This window comes from Gobio gobio (assembly GCF_949357685.1).
Source record: "Gobio gobio genome assembly, chromosome: 23".
In the NCBI taxonomy this organism is placed as follows: Eukaryota; Metazoa; Chordata; class Actinopteri; order Cypriniformes; family Gobionidae; genus Gobio; species Gobio gobio.
The window spans coordinates 36,062,785-36,080,622 of NC_137119.1; the positions used below are offsets into that span (position 1 = coordinate 36,062,785).

Here is a 17,838-nt window from a genome sequence, read left to right on the forward strand (position 1 = left end):
CGAGAGCCAATGAGGTTCATTCTCGTGATACGCAGCACGTTTGAGCTTCTGCAAGAGCCAATGAGGTTCATTCTTGTGTTGCGCAGAACGTTTGAGCTTCAGCAAGAGCCAATGAGGTTCATTCTCGTGTTACGCAGCACGTTTGAGCTTCAGCGAGAGCCAATGAGGTTAATTCTCGTGATACGCATTACGTTTGAGCTTCTGCAAGAGCCAATGAGGTTCATTCTTGTGTTGCGCAGAACGTTTGAGCTTCAGCAAGAGCCAATGAGGTTCATTCTCGTGATACGCAGCACGTTTGAGCTTCTGCAAGAGCCAATGAGGTTCATTCTTGTGTTGCGCAGCACGTTTGAGCTTCAGCAAGAACCAATGAGGTTCATTCTCGTGTTACGCAGCACGTTTGAGCTTCAGCAAGAGCCAATGAGGTTCATTCTTGTGTTGCGCAGAACGTTTGAGCTTCTGCAAGAACCAATGAGGTTCATTCTCGTGTTATGCAGCATGCTTGAGCTTCAGCAAGAGGTTTGTTCTCGTGTGTCAAGCAGGTTCGATTGATCTTCTGTTTATGTTTGCTGATCAATGCTTAAATGTAAAAAACTAAAATGAAAAAATTCAATCTGTTCATCATATAAAGCGACAGTCTCTTCTGAAAATTTGGACTAAACCGCTCAATTCATATGGATTAGTTTTACGATCTCTTTATGAACTTTTTGAAGCGTCAAAGTGATGGATGCGAAGCTGTCAATGGAGGGACAGAAATCGCTCAGATTTCATTCAAATATCTTAATTTGTGCTCTGAAGATGAACGAAGGTCTTACAGGTTTGGAACGACATGAGGGTGAGTAATAATGACAGAAGTTTCATTTTTGGGTGAACTAACCCTTTAATATATGGGAGACCCCTGTTGAAGTCCCCTGGTTTAAAGTTTAAAGTTCTTACATTCACAAAACTATAATGACGCTAAAAAATACAAGAATATTGACTATTACTGCTGTGTTTTTTTTAAAGGCTGTCAAAAGACAAGGGTGTGAACTTATAGCCGGATCCCTCATAAAACTTGTTCTGGAATTCAACCCTGAAAACAAACACATAAAAAAAAAGTCACTTTTAATACATTCATATCACTCTGTGCAATTTTATATAATATTTAAACATGCTTTGTAAACAGATCTTTTATTATTGTTAGTAACAGTAAAATGAACCTCATACAGAGAGATAAGACCTTTGGGCCAGATATACTGTATGTAAACTAATAGATTAAAAATAGACAGACAAACATGCCCCATGTCAAGGGTCATGAACAGGTCAAATACCTTGACTAACATGCAACTTACAAGCAAGCTTGTTATATGTATTATATGTTGTTCTTACCAATGCAGTCGTAAAGCATGCAGAAAAGCAGACAGGCCCTCCATAACCAGAAGAACAGTCACGGTGAGAACAGCAAAAGCAGCAAACTGCAGTACCAGCATGAGCGAACCAATACCAGAGGAGAGCTTCAGTCCTATCTGGAGAACCATCCGCCAAAGCACCTCCGACAGCTCTACAGACCAGAGACAGAAACACACAGGCTCTGATTTACCTCATTTCACTTAGCCATTGTGTTTCTTAAGGGCAGGGTAGGATCACAGAAACATTTTTTGTTATGTTAAGTCTCTTCACATCCTGATAGCAATCACTAAGTTAAGCAGTCTAAATGTATATGTCTATATCTCATCTGTGGAAGGTGTAGGACCATAAATTGTTCGTCTGAATGGAATGTCAACGGATGCATTTCCACAGACGTCAGTCAGACGTGAGCGCCACAGGAAACAGCCGCCACCTTTTACAGTTACTCCTGAATCAAAACAACCAACTTATGTTGCGTTCACGCCATAACTACTGTCATTTGGAAGACATGGAAACCTGTGACGTAATACTCGGAGCGGTTCGTGACTCGAATTTATGCATTTCAATGGCAACACACTCAATGCCGAAATGAATCTGCAGCAGTCAGGTGGTACAGGTCAGATGTTGTTGTACAGCAGGTGTCCTCATAAACGGCACACCTTCATTTTCTCATAAATCATTTCACTGGAAATACAATCAGTCACTAAGAAACAAATGAAAACAAAGAACATATAAAACAGAAGGCATTATTCCCTGACTGATCAGAGTTATTTTTATTACTGTGCCTGAGTTGTGACAGGACAAACCTGCATGAGCCAGACTGAGCGCCCAGAGCCGAAGGTACGAGGCCGTGTTGGAGATGCAGCCCAGGCAGTACTCGATTGTGTGGATGGCCTGATTCACAAAGACGTCACCTATGCTTACCTGAAGAAGAACACAGATGACACCATCTGCCCTCATTGCTTGTACAGCATAGTTCATGTAAAAACATGCAAGCATTTTGTATTTCAAATGTTTATAATATTTTAAGACTTTCAATAGCCTATAACAAAAGCTTACCACCATCTCATCTTTCTGGTGTGAGGAGATAGCCATATCTGTTCCATGCTGATCATTGTTTCCAAACACCTGCATAGAGACATTGTTAGTCACAATCACTTAAATTATTACAGACACAAAATATATTAAATATATTGTTTTTATACGCATTTCAAATTATAAATATGGTGCCCATTTGAAAATGTAAAATAAACTAAAAACAGTAGTACAAAAGTTAAACAACAAAACAAATATTTCAGTATTGAAATATACACTCACCTAAAGGATTATTAGGAACACCATACTTATACTGTGTTTGACCCCCTTTCGCCTTCAGAACTGCCTTAATTCTACCTGGCATTGATTCAACAGGTGCTGAAAGCATTCTTTAGAAATGTTGGCCCATATTGATAGGATACCATCTAGCAGTTGATGGAGATTTGTGAGATGCACATCCAGGGCACGAAGCTCCCGTTCCACCACATCCCAAAGATGCTCTATTGGGTTGAGATCTGGTGACTGTGGGGGCCATTTTAGTACAGTGAACTCATTGTCATGTTCAAGAAACCAATTTGAAATGATTCGAGCTGTGTGAAATGGCGCATTATTCTGCTGGAAGTAGCCATCAGAGGATGGGGACATGGTGGTCATAAAGGGATGGATATGGTCAGAAACAATTCTTAGGTAGGCCGTGGCATTTAAACGATGCCCAATTGGCACTAAGAGGCCTAAAGTGTGCCAAGAAAACATCCCCCACACCATTACACCACCACCACCAGCCTGCACAGTGGTAACAAGGCATGATGGATCCATGTTCTCATTCTATTTACGCCAAATTCTGACTCTGAATGTCTCAACAGAAATCGAGACTCATCAGACCAGGCAACATTTTTCCAGTCTTCAACTGTCCAATTTTGGTGAGCTTGTGCAAATTGTAGCCTCTTTTTCCTATTTGTAGTGGAGATTAGTAGTACCCGGTGGGGTCTTCTGCTGTTGTAGCCCATCCGCCTCAAGGTTGTGCGTGTTGTGGCTTCACAAATGCTTTGCTGCATACCTCGGTTGTAACGAGTGTTTATTTCAGTCAAAGTTGCTCTTCTATCAGCTTGAATCAGTCGGCCCATTCTCCTCTGACCTCTAGCATCAACAAGGCATTTTCGCCCACAGGACTGCCGCATACTGGATGTTTTTCCCTTTTCACACCATTATTTGTAAACCCTAGAAATGGTTGTGCGTGAAAATCCCAGTAACTGAGCAGATTGTGAAATACTCAGACCGGCCCGTCTGGCACCAACAACCATGCCACGCTCAAAATTGCTTAAATCACCTTTCTTTCCCATTCTGACATTCAGTTTGGAGTTCAGGAGATTGTCTTGACAAGGACCACACCCCTAAATGCATTGAAGCAACTGCCATGTGATTGGTTGATTAGATAATTGCATTAATGAGAAATTGAACAAGTGTTCCTCCTTTAGGTGAGTGATGAGTGTATCGGTTACATGTTAGCTCTATCTTGTGGTCCTATTGTGTTTTTGGTTAAATCTCTGTGACCCAGTTTTCCCCAATTATTTATATCATTCACCTGTGCCTCGTCTATCACCTTGTTATTCTCATTTGCCTTGTGCGCTTAAGCCCTCAGCTCCCCCTCAGTGTTTGTCGGTTCTCGTCTATGATTCAACATGTGTTAAAAGATACCAAGATAAAAAAGATAAAAGAAATAGATAGAAGTTTTGTTATTAAAGTTCCTGTCTCCTGTTCATCCTCGTCTTTGTGAGCTTCTATCCTTCACGTGACGTGACAATATCATTTAAAAATAATATAAAACCACTAATAAATCTAAATCTTATACACTGTAAAAATATATATGACCAATAAGACATTTCCAACTGTTTTTGAAGGTAATACAAGATTTAACTCGTTTTTTTTAATCAGTTTAAATCAAGTCAACTTTATTTCTATAGCACTTTTGATAATCCAGATTGTTTTAAAGCAGCTTAACAGTGTTAAACAGGAAAATAATACAATATAATTGTATTCGGCTGTCCAGCCGCTCCGGGGAAAACGGGTCATCAGCTCATTTCAAATATCATACAGTGACAATGTGGGCATTAGATTAGTAATTAGATCAGTAATTTAGTTTATATGGTTAATTTAGTTTAATAATTAGATTTATTTGGATATTTAGTTGAAAATGTAGTGTCTCCAACTGAGCACGCCAAGCCAGAGGCGACAGTGGCAAGGAAACCAAAACCCCAACAGGTGTCCTAATGGAGAAAAATAAACCTTGGGAGAAACCAGACTCAGTCGGGGTGCCAGTTCTCCTCTGGCCAATTAACAAGCAGCGTATGATTATTATTCTGGCAACCCTAGGTTAATGTAATTTAAGTTTAAATGACTTAAATAGCCAAGTTAATTGTACCTACTTAAAAAAATTAAGGCAGCACTTTTTTTTTTTACAGTGTATGTACATTTGTATGTAAATCTTAGATTTAAATATTAAAATTCAAAGAAAATTGTATAAACTACTTAACATAATTACAATTTATGTGCTTAACTTACACTGAATATTTTTAAATATTTATAAATGTTATGCACATACAGTAAATACTGTAATTTTATTTATTTTACGTAATTTTTAAATTAATTATAAATAATCTATCTTCACATGACATGTTTTATTCGTTTTCTAAATTGAGGGCCACACGTTAATAAAGATTTACTATTTTTACATAATAAGGATTTCATTTGCATTTTAAAATGTACATAATTTAATTAATAATAAATACATATTTCCATGTTGAAAACAGTGTTATTTTAGTATCGAGATACTATTATAGATCTTATTATTTATTTTATTTATTTTTATATTTTCTGTTTTCATTTTAATTTTAGTTAGTTTTAGTAAATTTGTTGTTTATTTGTCATTTTTTTTATAAATATGCCTGTATAGTTTTTAATAATTTTTTTTAAAAGTTATTTTACATTAAAGGGTTCGTTCACCCAAAGAAGAAAATTCTGTCATTAATTTCTTACCCTCATGTCGTTCGACACCCGTAAGACCTCCGTTCATCTTCAGAACACAAATGAAGATATTTTAGTTGAAATCCGATGGCTCTGAAAGGCCTCCATTGGCACAATGCACGGTTCACTCTCAAGACCCTTAAAAGGTACTAAAGACGTCGTTACAAAGTACAAAGACGAATCATGATTCGACTCACTGATTCATAACGCTTCGAAGCTTCATGATGCCGTGTTTTGAAATCGTCATCACTATATAAGATGGACTTTGTAACAACGTCTTTAATACCTTTTAAGGGTCTTGAGAGTGAACCGTGCATTGTGCCAATGGAGGCCTTTCAGAGCCATCAGATTTCAACTAAAATATCTTCATTTGTGTTCTGAAGATGAACGGAGGTCTTACAGGTGTCGAACGACATGAGGGTAAGTAATTAATGACAGAATTTTCATTTTTGGGTGAACTAACCCTTTAAGCCCTGACAACTAGCTGAAATAAAATAAGTTTTTTGGGGTGGTCACACTTTATTTTAAGGTGTCCTTGTTACAGTGTGATTATACAATTTAGCACTAAGTAATAGTAATTAACTACATGTAATTACTATATAATTAGGGTTAGGGTTAAGGATTGGTTTAGTTGCATGTAACTATGCATAACTGACTGTTATTGTTATAGTAACTACATGTAAAATGTGTAACAGGGACACTGTAAAATAAAGCATTACCAGTTTTTTAATATTTTCTTTGACAAAGGTTGACGAATCTAAAACTAAGACTAAAACTGTTAAAAAAAACTAAAATAACTCTGCCTGAAAGAAACATTGGGTTGGAACAGGTGCTCTGTTCTGCTCACCCACCTGGAGTCTGGCTTTCATTCGGGTCCTGTAGATGAGGAGGGGTTTGACCAGGAGCAGCACAGGAACCATGAGCACAGCCGTCACAACTAGGAAGATCTGAACAGCTTTCTGTAGAGGATTACAGCATCACTCATAATCTGTCATACTGAGTGCTTTGGCTGTGAAGCCAGGAGTAAAGAGCTGCTTTTAGAGGAACATAAATCCTAACCTGTCCTCTGTAAAGAAGCTTATGTTCAGGCTGGTAATCAAACAGCATCATGTTGATGAAGAGCAGCAGAATGCTGGGAGCCATTTCAGAGCGCAGAGTGATGCACCATTTGTAGAGGATGAGGAAGATCAGATATCCAAAGAGAGAGAGCATGAAGATCAGCTGTGGGACAAACTGAAGGGAAATGTCCTGGAATTTTCCCAAATGTCTGTTAAAAGGAAATGAGAAAAACAAGAGTTCTGACCAATGATGACAGTAAGAGTTAAGGACCCATATTAATCATGATTGATCTGGAATTTGTGAAAACAGTGTACTTTTTCCTAAAAAAAACTTACTAGTAACTATCATCTCCTTTTTCTACATTAGACAAAAGCTACATTATCACATCATAAGATTTCAGTATAACAATACTTACCTGTTCTTGACAATCTAAATTGATTTTAAAATGTACTGTTGCCTTCATTTATATGAGATAATCAAATACCCACACAAAGTTGACCAAACTCAGGGTCACTCCCAGGAGCATATGACTGACTCCCAATATGACCGACATCTTCATCTTGAAGGAGTTTAGAAAGGACAGCTTATTTGATGCAATATTCCAAACCTAAAACAAAAATGAATTTAAAATGGGGTTTGTTATGATGTGAATTTAAGTTTTAACTGGTTTTCACAGACAAAACATAAATGAACATTGTATACATCCTATAGTTCAGTCATGAAACTCTAGAGGGCGCAGGCTGATAGGTCCTTTATGTGCAGTCTACAAGCAATCACATCATTAGCACATCGCATAAGCTCATTGGCTTCTGCTGATCCAGCAGCCAATGAGATTGCTTGCTCAACATTTCAATAGTCTGGTTCATTGTTTGCTGTAAGCTAGAGTTCCTCTGGAACACTCCACCTACCTCAGCTCCACCTGCCTAGATCTGCTTCAATGTAGCAGATCTAGTCCGCCAAGACCAAATACATTAACATTGCCATATTCAATAACATGCTAAAACTATTCCAAGAGCTGTCATGATTGAAATACACTGAAGACTGGATAAATTCAGCTTTGCCATTACATAAAATATATTCAAATAGAAAACAGTTATTTTAAATTGTCATAATATTTCACAATATTACTGTTTTTACTGTATTTTTAATCAAATAAATGCAGCCTTGGAGAGCATTAGAGACTTAATTATTCCAAAATGTGTGTGTTTTTAATATATTATTAATATTATTATTATATTATTTATATTTATTACTTCACTGGCTGTTAAAGGTACTTCTCTGTGCCCTTGTACATGTTGTGAGCCTAAAAACAAATGTAATGTACAGCTTCAGAACAGCTAAATAATGCCACCTAGTGGATAAAACACAGTGAGCCAACCAAATTCCTGTTCAATCTCTCAAATCACTGTCAAAAGCAAAAACACACCAGGATTACAATTAGTATGTCAAAAAACAACATAAAAGGCTAAACTTAAATGTATGCATTATACAGAAATCCTGTAAATAATGTTAAAAAAAACAAGATTTTATGTGCACTGACCGGGTCAATTCCAAACACATATGGGCGACCAGAATAAACTCCGGGCAGAGTTGGGTTCAATTGAAGATGATGATGCCCATGCAGTGTTTCGTTTCTGAGATAAAGCAAAACTTTTTTTTATCAAAATGGAAAATGGCAAAGTACAACTTTGAAGCCTGCAAGGGTCCAGCGTACGTACTGCCAAGGCCCGTGAGGATAGAACATGGGCCGCACACGCCAGGAAGAGCCAAAAATGTTGAAGGACTTGGAGAAGCAGTCATTGTAAATCAGTCCAGTATATATGGAGAACATTCCCATGAGCAAGATAATGTAGCGTCCCCCGACCAGGACATCTGTAATCTGGGAGGAAGAAGATGATTGTGACTGGTTGAAATAAAACAATCAAAGCTTACAAGATTCTAATCATGGATACAAGTGATGTTATTATGCAAACAAACACAATCAGACTTTGACATTTCATGCCATTCAGTACCTCATTTTTCATCTTTCGTAAACTTTCGGCCTGTGTAATAATCCAGACTGCGAACAGTGTCATCAACAGCCCATGGCCACAATCTCCAAACATCACAGCAAACAGGAAGGGGAAGGTTACAATCGTGTATGGAGCTGAGAAAATAAATGTAGCAATAAAATACTATATCAAATGTTAAATAAAATATATAAATAATTAATAACATACATATATACATATATATATATATATATATATATATATATATATATATATATATATATATATATATATATATATATATATATATATATATATATTATGTATATTATGGATGGATGAATGGATCGATGATTGGATGGATGGATGGATGGATGGATGGATGGATGGATGGATGGATGGGTAGATGGACAAAGTATATTATGGATGGATGGGTGGATGGATGATTAGATGGATGGATGGATGATTAGATGGATGGATGGATGATTAGATGAATGGATGGATGGATGGATGGATGGAGTATATTATGAATGATGGATGGATGGATGGATGGATGGACAAAGTATATTATGGATGGATAGATGGATGGACAAAGTATATTATGTATAGATGGATGATTAGATGGATGGATGGATGGAGTATATTATGAATGATGGATGGATGGACAAAGTATATTATGGATGGATAGATGGATGGACAAAGTATATTATGTATGGATGGATGATTAGATGGATGGATGGATGGATGGATGGATAAAGTATATTATGGATGGATAGATGGATGGACAAAGTATATTATGGATGGATGGATGATGGATGGATGGACAAAGTATATTATGAATGGATGGATGGATGGACAAAGTATATTATGGGTGGATGGATGGGTAGATGGACAAAGTATATTATGGGTGGATGGATGGGTAGATGGACAAAGTATATTATGGATGGATGGATGATTAGATGGATGGATGAATGGATAGATGGGTGGGGCAAAGTATATTATGAATGGATGGATGGGGCAAAGTATATTATGAATGAATGGATGGATGGATGTATGGATGGATGGATGGATGGACAAAGTATATTATGGATAGATGGATGGATGGATGGATGATTGGTTGGATGGATGGATGGATGGACAAAGTATATTATGGATAGATGGATGGATGGATGATTGGTTGGATGGATGGATGGATGGATGGATGGAGTATATTATGAATGGATGGATGGATGGACAAAGTATATTATGGATGGATGGATGGATGGATGGATGGGTGGATGGATGAACAAAGTATATTATGGATGGATGGATGGATGGGTGGATGGATGAACAAAGTATATTATGGATGGATAGATGGACAAAGAATATTATGGATGGATGGATGGATGGATGGACAAAGTATATTATGGATGGATGGATGGATGGACAAAGTACTTATGGATGGATGGATGGACAAAGTATATTACGGATGAATGGATGATTGGATGGATGGATGGATGGATGGATGGATGGATGGATGGACAAAGTATATTACGGATGGATGGATGATTGGATGGATGGGTGGATGGATGGATGAACAAAGTATATTATGGATGGATAGATGGACAAAGAATATTATGGATGGATAGATGGATGGATGGACAAAGTATATTATGGATGGATGGATGGATGGACAAAGTATTTTATGGATGATGGATAGACAAAGTATATTACGGATGGATGGATGATTGGATGGATGGATGGATGGATGGATGAACAAAGTATATTACGGATGGATGGATGATTGGATGGATGGGTAGATGGACAAAGTATATTATGAATGGATAGATCAGAAATGATATAGAAGATTAGCGAGTAACAGTCAATCACCTGGATTGATCTCCTGATAGGTACCGACTCCATAGGCGTCGATAATGGTCTGGAATCCTTCAGTAAATGCGTTGGTTCTGTTGAAGGTTGGTGGAGTTTGCTGGGTTTGGATGCGGTTCAGGACTGGGGTCACACTGGAACCGCTCTGCTCCTAAAAAAACACGTGAAAATCACACATATATGAGAAACTTGCACGACTTGAGTTATAATTCATGTCTGTAAAATGTATAAATATTCAATCATTAATAATAAGTTCAGTAGTCTATATTTTTTAAGTTTAATATTTATATTTAAGATGTAAATATACATTTACATATATGATTTATATTTATTAGTAGTTTTATTTATTTATGTTCAGATTATACATTTCACCATCTCTTGCTTCTTTTTTTTTAACCACTAGAAAAGGGGCAAAAAAATTCAAACTAACATTAACTTTAACATGCAACTCACTTTACTTTGTAGATTTTTAAATAGTTTTGAATTATTAGTGATGGTGGTCTGCAGAAAATCTCCTCAAGGCAGTGTCTAAACATACGTACTGATCCCTTAACCAGGGTGTTTTGAACTAAAGTGAGATCTGACACAGGACACCAGATCTCTGCTACGATCAACTTCTGCGTGATGTCTATGTTGCAGAGATTCAGTGTGTAGTAGATGGCCTTCATCTTCTTCACTTTACTGCCCCACTCCTGGACGCGGTCGGCTGCTCTGGTCAAGACACCGGCGCGATATTCTTCCGTTCTTCTCAGGATCTTTCGAAAAAACGTGGAATTTTGAAAATTGATCATTGGTGACAAAACACACTTGAAAAGACACCTAGCAAGTGACTCACCATTCGAAGATCTTCCATTCGTGACTTGACGTTGTTGCTCATCTGCTTGCGTTCATACAACGTTTTGGGGCACGAGTACAAGCTGGCACGAAACCTTTAAGGATTGCAGGAATAATATCGATGAGATATTTTAACAGCAACAAATCAAGCCAATGCAAATAAAGCCATCAGATGCACTGTCATTCTCTAAATATGGTGACAAACATGTCATGGAAAAATTTTTTCCAAGAAACTCCACATAAAAGACATCAGTATATAAACTAACAGTATTAAATCATGTGAAATTACTTTTGCACATTTAATTGAAAAACCCCTTCTCTGGTACATCACTTCAATGACATTTACTGTTAGAGTGCAACCGAGTGCAAATATTTGAAAAAAAGCAAAACAAAATATAACTAGTTAGTTATAGTTAGATAGTTAGTTGTGTTATTGGTGTTATATCATCAACAATAAACCTTGTGAGAAAAATACTTCCAAGATACTTTCAAAAAGTGCACATACTGATTTTCTCACAATGTTTCTCACCAATTTTTGTTGGTTCATTTAAACATGTTATTGGTGTTAATGTTCGTATAAACGATTTTTATGATTATTTCCTTTATGTGATTATTTTATTTTTTTATTTTTGTATTTACATTGATTCCTTTTAAAATAATATTTAAATGATAATTTGTCACTGGTGTTATCGTTAGTGATGTTACAACTCTTTTTTTATTTATGAAATAAAATCAAATATTAAAATAAAGACCTACTAAATACTGTGCTTAGCATCAGCTTTCTTGGGGAAAAAAATATTGAACCAAATTTATGCTGTATGCTGGTATATAATGTGCGTGGAAATACCATGTTGCTCACCCTTCACACACTTTTCTGATTCTTTCTTGCATATGATCCCCCTGGACAAATATAATGAACACATCCTTCTTCACAGCTCCTCTCTGCTTAAAAGAAACATATTTACTGACTACATTTCAGATAAACGGAACACAGACAAATAGACTGTGCATTAGATCCATCATAAATAGAGAAATCTATATTTCAAATACAAGTAAAAGCCACATGTGTGGTGTGTAGAGCAAGCTTGTATGAGCAAATATTGATTGACTTAGATAATGGATTCTGGATTATAGTGTTGAATGGAATTATGACATATGCCATCCATCCATCCATAATATACTTTGTCCACCTATCCATCCATCCATCCATAATATACTTTGTCCATCCATCCATCCATCCAATCATCCATCCATTCATAATATACTTTTTCCACCTATCCATCCATCCATCCATAATATACTTTGTCCATCTATCCATCCATCCATCCAATCATCCATCCATCCATCCATCCATCCATCCATCCATCCAATCATCCATCCATCCATCCATCCATCCATCCATCCATCCATCCATCCATCCATCCAATCATCCATCCATAATATACTTTGTCCACCTATCCATCCATCCATCCATTCATAATATACTTTGTCCATCTATCCATCCATCCAATCATCCATCCATCCATCCATCCAATCATCTATCCAATCATCCATCCATTCATAATATACTTTGTCCATCTATCAATCCATCCATCCATAATATACTTTGTCCATCTATCCATCCATCAATCAATAATATACGTTGTCCATCTATCCATCCATCCATCCATCCAATCATCCATCCATCCATTCATAATATACTTTTTCTATCTATTCATCCATCTAATCATCCATTCATCCATCCATCCAATCATCCATCCATTCATAATATACTTTGTCCATCTATCCATCCATCCATCCATCCAATCATCCATCCATCCATCCATCCATTCATAATATACTTTTTCCATCTATTCATCCATCTAATCATCCATTCATCCATCCATCCATCCATCCATCCATCCAATCATCCATCCATCGATAATATACTTTGTCCATCCATCCATCTATCCATCCATCCATCCATCCATCCATCCATCCATAATATACTTTGTCCATCTATCCATCCATCCAATCATCCATCCATCCAATCATCCATCCATTCATAATATATTTTGTCCATCTATCCATCCATCCATAATATACTTTGTCCATCTATCCATCCATCCATCCATCCAATCATCCATCCAATCATCCATCCATCCATCCATCCATCCAATCATCCATTCATCCAATCATCCATCCATCCATCCATCCATCCAATCATCCATTCATCCAATCATCCATCCATTCATAATATACTTTGTCCATCTATCCATCCATCCATCCATCATCGACTTTGTCCATCTATCCATCCATCCATCCATTTATAATATACTTTGTCCATCTATCCATCCATCCAATCATCCATCCATTCATAATATACTTTTTCCATCCATCCATCTATCTATCCATCCATCCATCCATCCATAAAACACTTTGTCCATCCATCCATCCATCCATCCATTAATATGCATGTATGTAGCAGAAGTGTTATGCATTGACAGTTCATGTTTTGAGTGTGAAAGAATATGATAAAAATAAAACAAACTTAAAGTCCCCCTGCAGTCAATAATTTTATCCCTTAAAAATCATCTTTAATAATCAAAATGACAAAAGTTTTTTCCCTCAGAAAATGATTTATTCATGCCTTAAAATAGCTTGAATGTAACTAAACCCTTGCTTCATTTAGTATATGCAGAATATGCGAATATGCAAATTAGTCCCGATTAAAACAGCTTGGACTACCTGATCCACTCAAGTGGAAATATTGCTTTATAATCCAGCCATAAATGTTTGAACCAGAAACTGATTCAGAAGAAGAAGAGGAAGAGCGAATTATGTCGATCTATCAATGTTTTATGTATCACTCTTTACAACATAATGGTATTTGATATGATTATCCTTTAGCTTGACTACTTTATCAAGCTAATGTGTTGCTAATGCTACACAAACCGTGACTGTGTCCGTAATCGCATGCTGGAGCTGCCAGTTTGCTAAATTTCAAATGATTATTAAACAGCAAGCACAAACTGCGGCAGCACTTCTGGCACTCTCAGTGTCCAAATTCGCTCACTCGTTTTCTATTCACTCCTTCAAGTGGACTATATTAGTGGAGTAATGTAGTGAATGAGGGAATAGGGGGTGATGTTTCTGTCCGTGGTAAACGGGCGGTTTAAAAACGTGCGTCTTTGGTAAACTTCAGTTCTAAGGAGAAAATACTCAGTAATAGTGTTGACTGATTAATTTGCACATCATTAAAAAAAAAATTTACCATGGGGAGAAATATGACTCACCACCACTTGGAGTTCCTCCGTGGCCTGTATCTCTGCATGCCGAAGGACGAAATTTCCATGAAAAAGGCGCCAAAGAACCCTTTCAAAAGCAGGAAATCTTTCTTGTTTGATAACACCTGCAATAAAACTTAGAACATGTACAGATATGGCATTATCAGTACAATTAGGTCAGGCTGTAAAACTCTTTTGGGTTCCAACTGGAACCTTTATTTTAAAAAGTATAGACCAATGTATCAGTGGGACAAAATCTTTTAAATGTACCCTAGATGTAGAGGTCCAGAGGTGCTGGCACTGCTGTTTCTGCGGCTGGTTATGAAGGACGAGACAGTCAAATGCACTGAGTCTTCAGAAGGAGGGTCAGAGCAGTATAGCATTGACTCGGCCTGCACACAATATGTTATCAACACAACTTACATCAGGCTGTCCATGGTAACCTTCTGCTTTCATTGCATTAAAATGAGGATTATAGACAACTCCTTTCAATCCCATGCAAAAAAAAAATGTTTGAATCAACATGAAGGCTGGTAAATGATGAAAGAATTTGCATTTTTGGGTAAATCACTTCAAGCATTTGAAAATAATGTTAAAATTCTTTAAAACTGTCCATTTGACGCCCTGTAAATAAACCAAATGAAATGTGCAAATGTTTTGCCTGATCGGTGTATAAAATAAAACAGATTTAGGATTAAATGGTTCTGAGGTCTCAAGGTCTTCACCTCCTCAAAGAAGTCCTCAGTCATCCTCAGCATTGAGTCAATGTCCATCAGCTCAATGAGGTTCTGTCTGAGTGTGTCATGGTTACAGTTGATTTCTCGCAGTTCCTGCTCCAACTTCCCAAATGTGGACTAAAGGTTTGAAGACAATCATTATGTCACAGTAACTTTCTTAATTTCTGTTTGTGTGTCAAATTGTGTTATACGGAGTAAGAGAGAACAGGGTTTATTTGGTTAATGACGGACCAATCAGAATGAAGTATTCCAAAGAAAACAAAAATGGCAAGTGTTGTTTTCACCTCCAGATCCAGAACATCTCTGGGACAGGGAACCATCTCTTTCTCCTTTGTTGCAGCAATTACGATGTTAGATTTCACCATCTCCTTCTCAAGATATCCTAAATTATGTACAATTTTAAGAGAAAGCAACATTACCAACAATATATCCAAGTGTTTCAAATTAATCTAGGGAACATGTGTTGGGGAAATTTGCATTTAAAAGTAATGCATATGGCGTTACTGCCTAAAAAAGTTACTTAGTTACTTTTTCAGTAAAGTAATGTATTACATTTTCTCACCTGAGCTGGGCTCGCTTGTTTGTTTTTTAATAACAAAAAGGACTATCTACATATTTGCAATATTAAAACGGCTTTAAAAATGAATGAAATTTACAGCAGAAATGTTAGCATAGCATATAAATAAATACAATAAACCAGCTTTAGTAAACCTTATAATAAAGCACAAATATTCTTACTCAGAATTCTCTCCATTTCTTCACATTTCTTCACTTCCTTCACAAAGCGCCTCTGAAATGCTGTCACACCAGGATTCAGCTGGAAGATCATTTTAAAAAGTTGAATACACATTGAATTCTAACATTGGATGATTATGGTTTAGTTTAGATGAGTTATGCCATATTAGAAATTATTCCCTTATTTAGGATTAATTTACAGACATAATGTTCACAACTACTTTTTCTTGCTCTGCAGTGTTATGCATTGATCGATTCAGCCAATAGTGAGAAATTCTGTGACAATACAAGCTCAATATGAACTGAAGAATGTAGTGAGTATGCACTAGAAAGTGTGTATGCTACTAAAAGCAGACTACATGTAGAAGTCAACAGATGCTATTAAGGTTACTTGACAATTTGACAAATGAATCTTCCATAGTAACATTAAAACACAAAATAAACTAGAACTGAAAAAGCCGCTCATGGCCTAGTGATGCTCAAAAAGTGTCATTTGGTTCAACAACACAGAATTTGTGGTCACTAGACAGTCGAAAGGAGTCACTTACACACTCGCACACACACACAAATGCATCAAGGTTACTTACATCTTTAAACTGAACCAATCCAAGATGTCCAAGTTCATTGATGCAATTGTGGGCTGATTCAGTTTGAAAAAACAGCTGCACGAGGCACATCTCCTCACTGCGAAATAAAGAACTCATTCTGAACTGCTTCAAAGAGCTGGAGATTGTTCTGGATAGTTTGGAGGAATATAGACAGCTCTGCTGGTTGAGCGGCAGTGATTGTCTCGTTTTTGTAACTCAGTCTAAATGTCTGTCTGTGAGATCAATAGTGTATTTGTGTGGCCTCAGGATGAATATCGACACCACTGGTGCAGCTGGAGCATCCAGACCAAATTATGATTAACAACCCTGCAGCAATAAAGCACACATTTAAATATATGTACAAATGAACTCAGAGGACTTTAGTATGACTCTAATGTTGTTGCAATATTTGTCTTGTTGCTGTGCTGATTGTTATGTATATTGAATATGAATTACAAAATAAACCCTAACGGGGTATTCGATAAATTGTATGGCTAAGAAAACATTTCTATTTTATTGGATATCTCTTTTTTTCATCAAGATTAAGGCCCGGTTTCACAGACAAGGCTTAGATTAAGCCAGGATTAGGCCTTAGTTCAATTAGGAAACATTACTGGTGTGCATCTTGAGACCAAACAATGGCACTAAAATATTTTAAGATATGCTTTCAGTTAAAGGGATAGTTCACCCAAAAATGAAAATAACCCCATGATTTTCTCACCCTCAAGTCATCCTAGGTGTATATGACATTCTTCTTTCAGACGAATACAATCGGAGTTATATTAAAAATGTCCTGGCTCTTCCAAGCTTTATAATGGCAGTAAATTGTTGGGTCATTTTTGAAGTCCATAAAATTGCATCTATCCTCCATATAACTGCTCACACAGTTAATAAAGGCCTTCTGAAGCGAAGTGGCGCGTTTGTGTAAGAAAGATATCCATATTTCAAACTTTATAAACTAAAATAACTAGCTTCCAGCGGTCAGCAGTACACAAGTCGACAAAAGAGTATCCCTTGATCCTTGAACCCTTGATGCATGCGTTTTGACAAATGCAGAAGCACAGAGGATAGAGCAAAACAAAACACTGCACATGAACTAGAGTCTAAAACGAGAAATTTTAAAGAGAAATGGCGGAGGATTTCGATATAAGAGAAGAGGGGCTTGAGTTTGTTGTCTAACCCTATCCGCAAGAGGCGTCAAAGCTTGCGATGCTCCTGTACATCGCGTCAGGGGTCACTCTTTTGCCATAAAGTCAACTTTTGTACCGCACAGCTAGTTATTTTAGACTATAAAGTTATAAAAATGTATCTTGTTCTTACA

General features: G+C 36.9%; 1 protein-coding gene across 1 annotated transcript; it reads right to left on the bottom strand.

Annotated features, from left to right (window-relative positions):
* Window positions 1-861: 861 nt before the first annotated feature.
* On the bottom strand, window positions 862-16,740 carry LOC307119460 (V-type proton ATPase 116 kDa subunit a 1). The gene is made up of 20 exons (XM_079805737.1): window positions 16,518-16,740; window positions 15,934-16,012; window positions 15,480-15,577; window positions 15,184-15,312; window positions 14,729-14,850; window positions 14,468-14,594; window positions 12,052-12,134; window positions 11,194-11,287; window positions 10,901-11,113; window positions 10,359-10,509; window positions 8,511-8,644; window positions 8,217-8,377; window positions 8,039-8,132; window positions 6,987-7,105; window positions 6,499-6,706; window positions 6,291-6,398; window positions 2,443-2,511; window positions 2,190-2,307; window positions 1,366-1,537; window positions 862-1,069 (listed from the first exon to the last, which is right to left on the bottom strand). The coding sequence occupies exons 1-20, from the start codon at window positions 16,632-16,634 to the stop codon at window positions 997-999; spliced, it is 2,469 nt and encodes an 822-aa protein (XP_079661863.1). The 5' UTR covers window positions 16,635-16,740; the 3' UTR covers window positions 862-996.
* Between the last annotated feature and the right edge of the window lie 1,098 nt (window positions 16,741-17,838).